The sequence below is a fragment of the Phodopus roborovskii genome, unplaced genomic scaffold, assembly GCF_943737965.1.
Source record: "Phodopus roborovskii unplaced genomic scaffold, PHOROB, whole genome shotgun sequence".
NCBI classification, from domain to species: domain Eukaryota; kingdom Metazoa; phylum Chordata; class Mammalia; order Rodentia; family Cricetidae; genus Phodopus; species Phodopus roborovskii.
Window position 1 is genome coordinate 12786980 of NW_026126459.1, and position 12702 is coordinate 12799681.

At 48.3% G+C, this 12702-nt stretch overlaps 1 protein-coding gene across 1 annotated transcript; it reads left to right on the forward strand.

Moving 5' to 3' along the window:
• The first annotated feature begins 14 nt into the window (after positions 1 to 14).
• On the forward strand, positions 15 to 6986 carry Creld2 (cysteine rich with EGF like domains 2). Its single transcript, XM_051189584.1, has 10 exons — positions 15 to 278; positions 370 to 452; positions 942 to 1052; positions 1563 to 1654; positions 2385 to 2561; positions 3638 to 3733; positions 4209 to 4292; positions 5044 to 5139; positions 5592 to 5732; positions 6694 to 6986. Exons 1-10 carry the CDS (start codon positions 30 to 32, stop codon positions 6741 to 6743), a joined length of 1179 nt encoding a protein of 392 aa, XP_051045541.1. The 5' UTR covers positions 15 to 29; the 3' UTR covers positions 6744 to 6986.
• The last annotated feature ends 5716 nt before the right edge of the window (positions 6987 to 12702 follow it).

A 12702-nucleotide genomic window follows, 5' to 3' on the forward strand; every position in this document is an offset into this window, starting at 1 on the left:
CCTGCCAATGGCAGCGCGCCTGCTGAGAGATGGGCGGGGGCTTGGAGACGCAGTCAAGTAGCCGGGGGAACGGCCGGCGCGCGGGCCGGTGGGCGGAGGCCGAGACTCCACAGCAGTTCTCTGCCGCTCGCCCGGCAGCCCGCCCGCCCGCCATGCACCTGCCGCCCGCTGCCACTTTCGGGCTGCTACTGATGCTGCTGCCGCCTCCTGGGGCCGTGACCTCCCGGAAGCCGACAATGTGCCAGAGGTGCCGGACGCTGGTGGACAAGTTCAACCAGGTGGGCGGGCGGCGGGCCCGGGGCAGCGGCGCAGGGCGGGGGCTAGTGGGGTTCACAGCGGACCACAGAGCTGGTGTCACCTCCTCCGCAGGGGATGGTCAACACGGCCAGGAAGAATTTCGGCGGCGGCAACACCGCATGGGAGGAGAAGACTCTGTCCAAGTACGAATCCAGGTGGGTGCCGAAGAACTGCCCGGATTGGCGGCCACGGGCTGCAAATCAGCGTTCAGATCTCGGGGTTGGTGCTGACCACCGGCACACGGAAGGGGCCCTTAGATGGTGGACACCTGCCCTTGGTCATCCCTGCCTCTGGCCACTCACTGGTCTCTCACTGGCCTGTGGCTTCCACACTCCCTACAGCTACTTCTGAGCGCTCGTGTACACACACTTACACGGAGGATGGCTTTTGAAAACTCAAATTGGAATCTCCAGCCCTCCTAGGGACTTCTGGCTTCCCTGGCTAATGGAATAAGCTCTCTTTCCCATGCTGTGGTGATGGAGGCATGGGCTATCCTTGAGTCCCTTGCACACCCTAGCTTAGCCTTCCTTTACTGACTTCCTGCCCGTGGTTGTGGAAGTTCCCCTCTTCACTAAAGTAGTCTCTAGGTGGGACATTTCTAAAGTGAGACTGGTGTTTTGGGGTGCTGACAAGTTGTGTTTCAGTGAGATTCGGCTTCTGGAGATCATGGAGGGCCTGTGTGACAGCAGTGACTTTGAATGCAACCAACTCTTGGAACAGCAGGAGGAGCAGCTAGAGGCCTGGTGGCAGACATTGTGAGTGTCCAGACCATGTCTTCTGATTGATAGTTTTGCAGTCACTTCCCAGTAGAGAAATTACAGAAGCAGTAGCAGCCCTACATCCCTGTCCCATTTTACCCACTTACTGCCTTTGTCTCTTACCAGAGCATAGCTCTTAGAGTCAGGAAGCTTGCAAAGTGGTCTTGTGCACACCTGACTCTTGCTTCCCATCACACAACTTTGGGGCTTGTATAGTGCCTCCTACCCCAAGTCAGCCTGATGATAAGAAGTGGAAAATTCCAGAGATAAGTCTCATTGCAGTGTATCATGTTCTGTTTCCATATTGTTATGGATCTCTTACAATGCCTAATTTACAAATTAAACGTCCCCACCAGTATGTTTGTAAAGGCCAATAGTACATTTAGGGTTTGAAACTGTCCAAGGCTTCAGGTATCCTGTAGGAGTGTTCTTGTGTGTGCTCCATCACTGAGCAATGCCCCCAACTCAGCATTTCATGGAATTTAATGACCGTTTCTAAACCCTCAGGAAGAAGGAGTACCCTAACCTATTTGAGTGGTTCTGTGTACACACGCTGAAAGCATGCTGTCTTCCAGGCACCTATGGGCCAGACTGTCAGGGTATGTATTTCTTGGGAAATCCCAAGTCTGCATCTTTCATGTTACTCCTCTCTGACTCCCTTGTGTTTAAAAGCACAGAGGGGACCTGTGGAGTTGGATGCCCTACCTCTTTCCTCAGATGGCTAGTTATCCACCTCCACTATGGTGTTGTAAACCTGGACCAAAAGCTCCTGCATCACTGCTAACTTTAGCAAATTTCCCCTTTGCACTATAAAGCTCAGAGCCTCTGGTCCTAATATGTTTTTCAGGGTAGGAATCACAGACTTGGGAGCTCATCTGTACTCTAGAGACTTGTTGATAAAGAGTTGGGGGTGGTAGGTAGCTGACCCTAGCCTTCTATGAAGTGAGCCTTGAGACCGGAATCAGTCATGTAGATCGGTCTGGGTCAGATGGTAGCAGTTTCAATTTCAGGCATGCTCATGGGCTGAGATGCCTCTTGCTTGTCTCTCCCTGGCCGTGTGCTGAATGCAACATAAGGTTTCTCTCCCTGGGCCCATAATATATTACAGTGTTGATCCTGCAGATTCTAGGTAGTCAGTGTGTCTCTAGTCCTTTCCTTCAGCTTCCAGGTCCCTGTTTGCTCAGCAGGAATGGTGCCAGGTTTAAATTGTGAAGGATCCCAATGACTGTTAGGCTGTGAGCATGTTGAAAGGTGCTATGATTCTCCCTGTGTAAGAACAGCATGGCCACCTCTGGGGCATGCTCTAAACAAAGGTTTATGTCTTCCAAGAATGCCAGGGAGGGTCTGAGAGGCCTTGTAGCGGGAATGGCCACTGCAACGGAGATGGCAGCAGACAGGGCGACGGGTCCTGCCAGTGTCACGTAGGATACAAGGGGCCGCTGTGTATCGACTGCGTGGATGGCTACTTCAGCCTGCTGAGGAATGAGACCCACAGCTTCTGCACAGGTACGCAACAGCACCACCCAAAGTATAGCCACCTTGCTTGATGGTGAGGCTGTGGGGAGCAGCCCCTGCCAAAGCTGCATAGTTGGGAACAGAGCACCTCTTGGCCTACTAGCCCCAGGTGGCCAGAGCAGTGCAGGAGGCCTAGAGGTGTGGCCTTTTTGAAGTATCCTAAACTACACCAGAAGGAAAAGCTACTTGCTGCTTCTTGTGGGAATGACATGGAGGTTGAATGCATATGTGTCAGGTTCTGTCATGCCTATTCCAAATGCCTTTGGCCTTTTGACCTAGTACCTAGTAGTGGGCCATATTCCATATGCTCACCTGGAATATTTTTGATGTCCATGAAGGATGGACAGGTCCTTCAGTCTCCACCAGGTGTCCTTGGAGAGGAGAGGCAAGGTATAGAGGCTAGAATGTGTCCACATTCAATCAACCAAACAACTTCTCAGAGGGAATAAGGACTTTCTGGGCCCATAAGAGATGTCTACACATGGGAACCAGGACCCTTGTTTTTACCTGGTTGTCATGGTTACCCAAGCAGATGCCTCCCATGACTGAGGTTAGCTCTGACTGTCAGATCACTGAGTGGAGCAGAGGCCTTGCTAGCCTTCTGGGGCCCTGCAGTTGCAGCCTACACAGAGCAGCATCCTTGTTTGAATTCATGCATTTCATGTTTTATTGATCCATGAGGGATGTTGCCTGTAGTGACATCTTGCTCCTAAGTAGCAACTGCTTATTTTCTTATTTTCATTTTTTGTTATTTTACTACTGAGCTTAAGTTCTCCCCCCCCCCCTTTTTTTTTAAGATTTACTTACTTATTATATATACAGTATTCTGTCTGCATATATTCCTGCAGGCCAGAAGAGGGCACCAGATCTCATTACAGGTGGTTGTGAGCCACCATGTGATTGCTGGGAATTGAACTCAGGACCTCTGGAAGGACACCTAGTGTTCTTAATCACTGAGCAATCTCCCCAACCCAAGTCCTCATTCCTAAAGTAGGCTTTCCTCTGTGTGGGAGAGGACAGGTCCCTGTTACCTGAAGGGCCCTTCTAATACAGCCTTTGCTTTCTAGCCTGTGATGAGTCCTGCAAGACATGCTCAGGTCCAACCAACAAAGACTGTGTGGAGTGTGAAGTGGGCTGGGCACGTGTGGAGGATGCCTGTTTGGGTGAGCAGGGTACGGGGCGGGAGGGAGAACTTCTTTACAAGGGAGACCCTCACGTCCCAGGGAGGTCTGTGTCTCTGCCCCTCTGGGGGCTGTGGAAGGCCACTCTCACGGCCTGCATGTGATTTTGAGAAGGAGTCAGATGTGGATTAAACAGGTGTCTCCACCTCAACGGTAGCATCAAAACGCCAGGCCGTGTGGCATTGCCATGGCATTGGCTTGGTCTTCTGTAGCCCCAGGTGCCCATGTCTACCCTCCTTCCTCTGTTAGTCCTAGTTTTGGTTTCACCCCTCAGCAGCTGCTGAATTTAGGCAAATTCAGAACTCAGCCATAAGCTGGTTTCAAGACTTGAGGAGGGGAGTGAAGAAAAGGATGGTTGGGGTTCGTGTGGGAGCACAGGAGCTCATTGCAGTCGTGTGGGTGGTGCCTCAGCCCCGCTACCTTGGGCTCTGCTCACAGCCTTGTGGCTTTGTTCCAGATGTGAATGAGTGTGCAGCAGAGACCCCGCCCTGCAGCGATGGACAGTACTGTGAGAATGTCAACGGCTCATACACATGTGAAGGTGACCAGGGTATTGGGACCTGTCATCCTCCATAGGGCTTCTCTGTCTTCCTTCAACATGTGAGACTAGGATGGCCTCTGAATGGTCTGTTTCAGAAACTTGGAAGTGACGACATTAGCAGTAGACAGGAAACTGCACATCTCTATCACCACGTGTTTGTACATTGGAGCATCTTGGAGCATCTCGTTGTTCCAGGCTCTTTCATTGAAGGGAAAACTTCTCACAGTTTTGTTTTTTTTTTTGTTTTTTGTTTTGTTTTTTTTTTTTTTTGGAGACAGGATCTCTCTATGTTGCCCTAGCTATCCTAGAGCTCACCATACCAGACTAGCATCAAAATCTTCTGCCTCTGCTTCCAAAGTGCTAGGATTAAAGGTGTGCACCGCTACACCCATCTTAGAAAACATTTTACACTTTTTTGCTTCCCATATTTGCCAGTCAATGGCATGAGTATTTTAGGGTCTTAAGCAATTCATAGAGTAGCTGGGGGAGGGTGCCACACACTTAGTGTCCACAGCTTTAAGTTAGCAGGCTGCAGTGTCCTCTCAGTGAAGTGACACCAGGCCGGTAGAGCCTGCAGTCTCTGCTTGGCTGTTCTCACTGAGGTCTTGGTTGGGGAACAAACTGTCACTGGGCTTGAGGTGGCCTTGTTTTTAAGTTCCTTCATGTCACTAGGGTCTGTTTTATGATGTGGTACTCTTGCTCAGCCTTACTTAAGTGGAAGTTGTCTGACATCTTCCCTCCTTGTTTCTAGAATGTGATTCTACCTGCGTGGGCTGCACAGGAAAAGGCCCAGCCAATTGTAAAGAGTGTATCTCTGGCTACAGCAAGCAGAATGGAGAGTGTGCAGGTCAGTGAGCTGTCTGCTAAAGAAGGTGAACTCTCTAGAAGGGACACATTACTTGCAAAGGGCCTTTGTGGGTAGGAACCTTTCAGCCTCTGATAGTACTGACTATGGGGTCTGCTACTGCACAGATACTGTTTGGTACTGGTTGTAGCCACATTTCCCTAAGCACCTATGTCATCAGCTCTCAGGGGACTTGGCTGTCTTAGCTTGAGATCAACTTCATTGTCTTGAACATTGCCTAGGGTACTGGGCTTCCCACTCTTACTGCTGAGATGTCTCTGCTCTGCCAGTTGAGGCCCAGGAAACTCTCCTCTGAGTACCTCCCTAATTGCTACTTTCTCTGATGGGCATTCATGGTCCCATTGTTTTCATTAGTGAATGAATTGTGAATGAGCGAGTTTCTGGGTGTATGTGTGTTTGTAATCATTTCTTGAAATGGAATATTTTTATTATAGATATAGATGAATGCTCACTAGCAACAAAGGTGTGTAAGAAGGAAAATGAGAACTGCTACAATACTCCAGGGAGCTTTGTCTGTGTGTGTCCAGAAGGTTTTGAGGAGACAGAAGATGCTTGCATACAGACAGCAGAAGGCGGTGAGTGACAGAAGGCCAGGAGCAGTGTGGCCTGCCCTCCCCAGGGCTGGGACTAACCAGATACTTGGAAACTGTCAAATAAGAAATGAATGCAGAGTTGCTCAGGTGACAGCACAGAATTCAGATAAAACCTCTGCTGTGCATACCCAGGGTCATGGAGGAGGAGGACTCTGTAGCTGTGTGAGAGAGGCCCATACAGGGGAGGGTTCAGTTAATACTTCAGATTGGGTTTACAGGTGGCTATGGAGAAAGGGAAATCAGAGTGTGCCGGCCCCACTAAGAGAGGAGGAAGAACAGAATGCAACGGCCTCATTGAGGCACCAGCCCATCTGGGATTCCCAACACAGTGATCTTGGGCTCTGGAACCCTGGCCCAAGATCAGGTCTATGGCCGGCTCTGAGGCTGTAAAGTAGGGTCTGTTCAGTTCTTCCAGAACATTCCTAGGCCTTGCATGGTCTCCATGTGTCCAAGCTTTTCTTTTTCATAAGGACTGCACCAAGGGTGACTGGTGCGGAAACCCTGTTTCTAAGCCAAGCCACATTGATAAGTGCTAGCCTGGATGTTAGCTCCTCTCCTTAAGAGAGACAGTTCAGTCTGACAGACTCAGGAGTTGTGGAAGTATGAGCAGGCAGTGTTTAGAGAAGTTAGTAGTGACAAGAGTTTCCTAAAGCCCATGCTGAACAGGACAGACAGCTGTGCATCAACACTTAGGAGTGCTCTGGCCAGTGAAATACCAAGGATCAAAGAGGAACTTAGCAACCATAGGACAGGATTGCCCTCTACCTCATCTCTGTTACCTCCCTGTTTGGCCTCTGGTTAAGGCTCTGAAGTGCTTGCCTGGGCACTGCGGTGGGTCCTGGGACACCAGCACCTGTACATACAGCTCCCATTCTGTCTAAACACATTCTCAAGGCACTGCAGCACTGGATATTCATTCAGTGACCTGTGTGTCTTCTGACAGAAGTGGCAGAAGAAAATCCCACACAGCCACCCTCCCGTGAGGATTTGTGACAGGCATCCAGGTTCAGAAGCTGGACTCTCACCCTTTTAAGTTATTGAGAGGACATCCTATAGGAAATGTGGCCCATGGACATCAACCCCATTTCTTCAGGAGGCTTTGGAGGGAGACGCTGCCTACTTTGAAACAGTTGATACTCACTTGGCCCTTTAAAAAGCTGCATTTCTTGGTGGTTCTTACACAGATTCGTATATTTTGATATTGTTCTTTATAATAAAATTGATCATTGAAGGTCACCAGGAACAAAATGTGTTGGTTTGTTTCATTGAGAATGTGGACCTTCAACACTATTCAGTTTGCCCCTGTCCTGCGAGAGCTAGGATATAAATGGGACCATATGTCTTCCCATGAGGATTTAGAGTCCACTGACCTTGGTGGGTACCTGGCAAGTTGTCTCTGAGCAAGTGCCAAATGTGGTAGAAGATAGGGGTTGTCCTGGCTTGCCCTGTGGTCTATCTGCCTCGGGCAAGCAAATTGTATAACATGTAGCTTCAGGGGCTGCCAAATACATTTTCTAAAGACCTGGTTCCTGCTGTGGTGCTTCCAGGGAGTTGGGGCCCAGTGGAAAGTGGGCATGCCTTCCAAGCAAGGAGGTGTTGGGATCCTGGCTTGCTCTTCCTTTCTTGACCTGAGGGAATCTTGTCTACCATGACTTGCATACCAAAGCAATGGGCCAGGTAAACATGCCCTGGAAGCCTAAACTAAGCCAGCATAGCCTTTCCTCTATTGAAGTTGATTACCTCAGTAACAAAAAGCTGCCTTGCTCTGGCACTCAGCCTATGAGCTTGCTGAGGCAGTGTTGGCAGTTGTACTCAAAGCAAAAGGTACCAACTTCAGGACTTGAGCTGGACAGACAGTTCATCTGGGCATGAAGAAAATCAAAAAAATCAGAATATCAGTTGAGTGTCTGTGGCCTCTGGGGAGCCTGGGCCTTGCCAGCATGGTGCTAGATCATGCACCTCTGCTGTAGCTCTCCAGGGATCTGGAGTCCTGATGGTCCTTGGAGTCCCTCTTGGACTGGCCTCACCACTCCACCCCTTTGCCTGCCATGCTGCCCCAAGCTGTGACTGCATATGTCCCTGAAGCCCTGTGCACACATGTGAAAGGAGGGGATACTCTTTCTCATTGTGGTTTGAAAAAAAAAATCACCCCCCGAAGGGAGTGGCACTTTTAGGAAGTGTGGTCTTGTTAGAGGAAGTGTGATACTATGGAGTTGAGCTTCATATATGCTCAAGCCACTCCCAGTGAGACAGACCACTTCCTGTTGTCCTCTGATCAATATTGTAGCCAGCACCATGTTGGCCTGCACACCTCTATGTCCTGCCATGATGATGATGATGAACTAAACCTCTGAAAATGTAAGCCACCCCAATTAAATATTTTTTTCATTACAAGAGCTGCTGTGGTCATGGTGTCGCCCCATAGCAGTAGGAGCCCTGGCAAAGACAGAAGTTGGTACTAGGGGCTATGATAGGCCTGACCAGCTCTTGTTTGTAGGAATGTGGACTGTGGAGTAGGAAAGCAGTCGAATGCTTTAAGTGCTGCTTATAATGGGCCATCCTAGCAGGAGCATGGAAGACAGTGGTGCTGAGTGTGAGTTGAACTGTGGGGGCCTGGATCAAGAGGTTTCAGAGAAGAATGTTAGTATGTGGCCTAGAGACCCATTTTGTGATATTTTGGTAAATATATGTGGCTGCTTTTTGCTCTTGTCTGAAAAGTCTGCTTAAGACTAAAGTGAAGAGTTTTAGATTAATTTTGTTGGCAGAGAAACTCTCAAAACAGCTGAGTATAGACTTTGTTGTGTGGTTATTAGTGTCAATCCTAATGAAAATGTATAATGAAAAAGAGCAAGCTGAGAAAATAAAAATGCAAAATATACAGATTGAGAAAAGGGGCTAAACCCTGTGTTCAAGAAGATAAATGGAGTAAATAATAAATGAATGGTGAGCTGTTGTGGAATATTACCTTTAACTGTGTAAAGATGTATTACATTTGTCTTGCATACTATTTAACTATGTAAAGATGTGTTGCATTTGTTTAACAGTGTAAAGATGTGTTACATTTGTTTAACAGTGTAAAGATGTGTTACATTTGTTTATGTTGCATTTGTTTAACTATGTAAAGATGTGTTGCTTTGCCTGCCTGCACCATTTGATTGGTCTAATAAAAAGCTGAATGGGCAATAACTAAGCAGAGAATGGATAGGCAGGCTGAGAGAATAAGTTGGAGGAGGAATTTAGGCTTGATAGAAGAGAATGAGTCAGTCAGGTTGCTGCCAGCCTGCCAGAGACAGAGGAAGCAGGAAAAGTAGGACATATAGAATGAGAGAAAGGAAAAATCCCCAAGGCAAAACATAGATAAATAGAAACAGGTTAAGTTAAGTTATAAGAGTTAGTGGGACAAGTATAGGATAAGGCCGAGCATTCATAAATAAGTCTCTGCCTTGATTGGGGAAGTGGTTGGTAGTTCAAGAAAGCCTGATACAGTAACCTCAGGGTAAGATCCCACCCAGTTAAGTTTCCAATTTGTGAAAAGGAATTAAAGAAAAGCTTAGAACCAGATGTGGTGGGGCATGCCTTTAATTCCCAGCACTCCAGGGGCAGAGGCTGGCAGATCTCTGAATTCAAGGCCAGCCTGTTTTATAGAGCAAGTTCCAGAACAGCCAAGCTTAGGCAGTGAAGGAAACTGGAAAACAGAAAGCTGGTGAAAATGTAATTAAATCAGAGTGTCATGTTGGGACCATGTCCCAGACCCAGTAAGCAGCAGAACTTGGTAGCTTTAGCTATGTGGTTCTGGCTTTATCGTTAAGGATAGAAGAAAGGTGCCTTCATGCCTGAAGAGTGCCAGGCATGTGTTGGAATGTCCTTGAGTGGAGGCCTAGGGAAGCCATTGCATGAAGCTATGAAGTAGAAGCCTGTTGCCTTGGAGACCCCAATGTGTTGGAGAAGCCAGAGCCATGGAGACCTGCTGAGGAAAACTGCTAACGGAGTGGAACCAGCCCAAAAGAAAAAAGTGTGTTGCAGTCAACAAAGCTGAAAGGAGTTGGAGATCTGAAGAGCATTTTGATATCAGACATGGAAATTCAGTTTGGAGTTTCCCCAGCTGTTTTGGTCTTGCTTTGGTCCAGTATTTCCTCACTGTGCTCCCTTCCATATATTTTGGAATGGTAATGTATTTCTTGTGCCGTTATATGTTGGGAGTATGTGATCTGTTTTTTTATTTTGATTTTATAGACAATTACAGTTATAGATTGAATAAATCTCAGAAGAGACTTTGGACTTTGGACTTTAAAACATTGTTGAGACTGTGATAAGACTATTGGAACTTTTGAAGTTGGATTGAATACATTTTGCATTGTGATAATGGCTACAAGCCAGGGAGTTAAATGTGTTGGTTTGAAAGAAAATGGCTCCCAAAGTAAGTGGCACTATTAGGAGGTGTGGCCTTGTTGGAATAGATGTGGTCTTGTTGGAGGAAGTGTGTCTCTGTGAAGGTGGACTTTGAATCTCATATATGTTCAAGCCACACTCAGGGAGACAGTCCACTTCCTGTTGCCTTCTGATCAAGATGTAGCCAGCACCAAAACTGCCTGCATGCCACCATGTCATGCCATGATGACTAAACTTCTGAAAATATCAGCCACTCCAATGAAATGTTTTTTCTTTATGAGAGTTGCCATGGTTGGGGCTGGAGAGATGGCTCAGCAGTTAAGGGCACTGGCTGCTTTTCCAGAGGACTTGGGTCCAATTCCTGGTACTCACATGGCAGCTCACTACTGTCTGTAACTCCTGTTTCAGGGGATCCAATATCCTCACATACATGTGGGCAAAACTCCTATGTACATAAAATACAAATAAATAAATGAATAGAGTTGCCATGGTCATGGTGTCTCTTCACAGCACTAGGAACCCTAACAAAGATACCCCTGTACTGAATTTATACAACTAGCACCATGTGAGCTGGACCCTTGGTCCATCTAGACACCAGAGTGGAGTCTCTGGCAGGTTGATGCTTCAGCTTGGCTTCTGATCCATTCCACCTGCCTGTGTCTGTCTGCTAGATGCTGTTCTTATCCAACTGGGATAGGGAATTTATGTCAGGACACTGCCATGGTCGACAAACTAACAGACCTGTGTGTGCAGGCCCAGCTCTCCGCTGGTTCCCCAGGGTCTTTATCACTGCCAGCTCTCAGGTGACTAGAGACACACTTCCCAGCCAGCCATCGTCTAAAAGCAGAGGGGTCCCTAAGTAGCACTGTTCCCACATGGCCAGTGGAGAGGCATATACCCTAGTGAAGGGTAAGTCACCTGGGCAGCCCTCTTCCCTTGAATGGTGCTGTAGATACCTAGGCTGTGGGTGTGGGTGGCTGCTCTTTAGGCCCTGGATGCTGTGCCCTTGGACCAGGGATTCCTGCTCCTGGGATGTGCTCTTGCAACCCTGAGTCCACCAGCTTGATGACCTGGCACCCTTTCTTGGACTAGAGTGGGTGACTCCAAAGTTTATGCTCTCTAAATAAATGAATGTTTCTGGTGGAGGCACCTGGGGCCACACACAGCAGAGAGGGTCCATTGCTTGGTGACAGGAGAGACGAGATGGGTATAGATCGAAAAGAGAGGTGGACAGGCTCCAATGGGACCATACCTGGCAGGCAAACAATACAGGCAGTGTCCCTGACCATAGAGGTGGCAGGGATGGGCTGGGGGTGGAGGCGGAGGGTGGTCACAAGCAGGAGATCAGGCACATGGACCCTGGGCTTTGAATGTAGGTACTCCTGTGCCAGCACTCTGCTTCCTGGGTTGGGGCAGGATACCTAAGGAGCTTATCCACCCAGGTTTCCTCTGCTCCTCAGGCTTACAGACCATGTGGAGTGCAGAGCTGTTCTGCTTATGTTTGGATGGCCTGCACGAATCACACTAGTCCTCCCTGGGTGTATGGCCAGCAGGTGGCACTGTGGGCCTGTACTGGCAAACCAACACTGACACTTCAGCCTACAAAGCTGTGATCCAGTAAAGGACAGCTGTGTCAGGTCAACCCTGCACTACAATGACCGTGTACCAGAACTCCTGAGTTAAGTCAGGAGCCTGGCAAGCTCGTGTTCTTCCTTTCTACTAGTGTTTGTGAGAGAGCATCTTCAAAACTGGTCTTCAAGCTGGTGGTGGTGGCGCACACCTTTAATCCCAGCACTTGGGAGGCAGAGACAGATGGATCTCAGTGAGTTTGAGACCAGCCTGGTCTACAAAGCGAGTTCCAGGACAGCCAGGACTGTTACACAGAGAAATCCTGTTTGACAAAAACAAAAAAGACAGAAAGAAAACTGGTTTTCAAAACTGCATAAAAATTAGGTGGTGGTGGCGTACACCTTTAATCTCAGCACTCGGGAGGCAGAGGCAAGTGGATCTCTTGAGTTCAAGACCAGCCTGGTCTACAGAGTTCCAACCAGGACTTGCCCAACAGTCCCCAGGACATTAACTTGGGGCCTATGCTGACTTTCTGATCCAATTGCCTCTTTGCCACACTGTTAAGGAACAACACATATGTGCACATTACATCTATACAATCAAAAGGCTCTCACCCTTGATTTCTAGGTCCAGAAGGGTCTTTGGGGGGCTTAGCATAAACACAGGTCTGGAGCCTTGCCAGGCAAACCTTTCCTGGCCTTTAGCAGGCATAGTGGACATGGGTAACAGACATTCTTTCCAAAACTGAAAGTAGTCTTCTAGGAATGTTGGAGGATAAGCCATTCTTGAAGGCAGTGTTTATCATCAGGCAGCCACTGTGGGCCCAGTGGTGAGGTCCAGTGTTTGAAAATGTTGTGTCACAACTCGTCCAGGAATTACCCTACATTCCTGGGTGCACAACACTACAGCACCTGAGCACACCTGTGTACACACACACACACACACACACACACACACACACACACACACACACACACCAATGACTAGCTCCAGT

Bases quoted from the DNA above. Each gene is read 5' to 3' on its own strand.
- Creld2 (XM_051189584.1), top strand. From the start codon at position 30: ATGGGCGGGGGCTTGGAGACGCAGTCAAGTAGCCGGGGGAACGGCCGG. The intron at 279-369 runs GTGGGCGGGCGG...CCTCCTCCGCAG, and splicing joins TGGTGGACAAGTTCAACCAG to GGGATGGTCAACACGGCCAG. The intron at 3,734-4,208 runs GTGAGCAGGGTA...GCTTTGTTCCAG, and splicing joins TGTGGAGGATGCCTGTTTGG to ATGTGAATGAGTGTGCAGCA.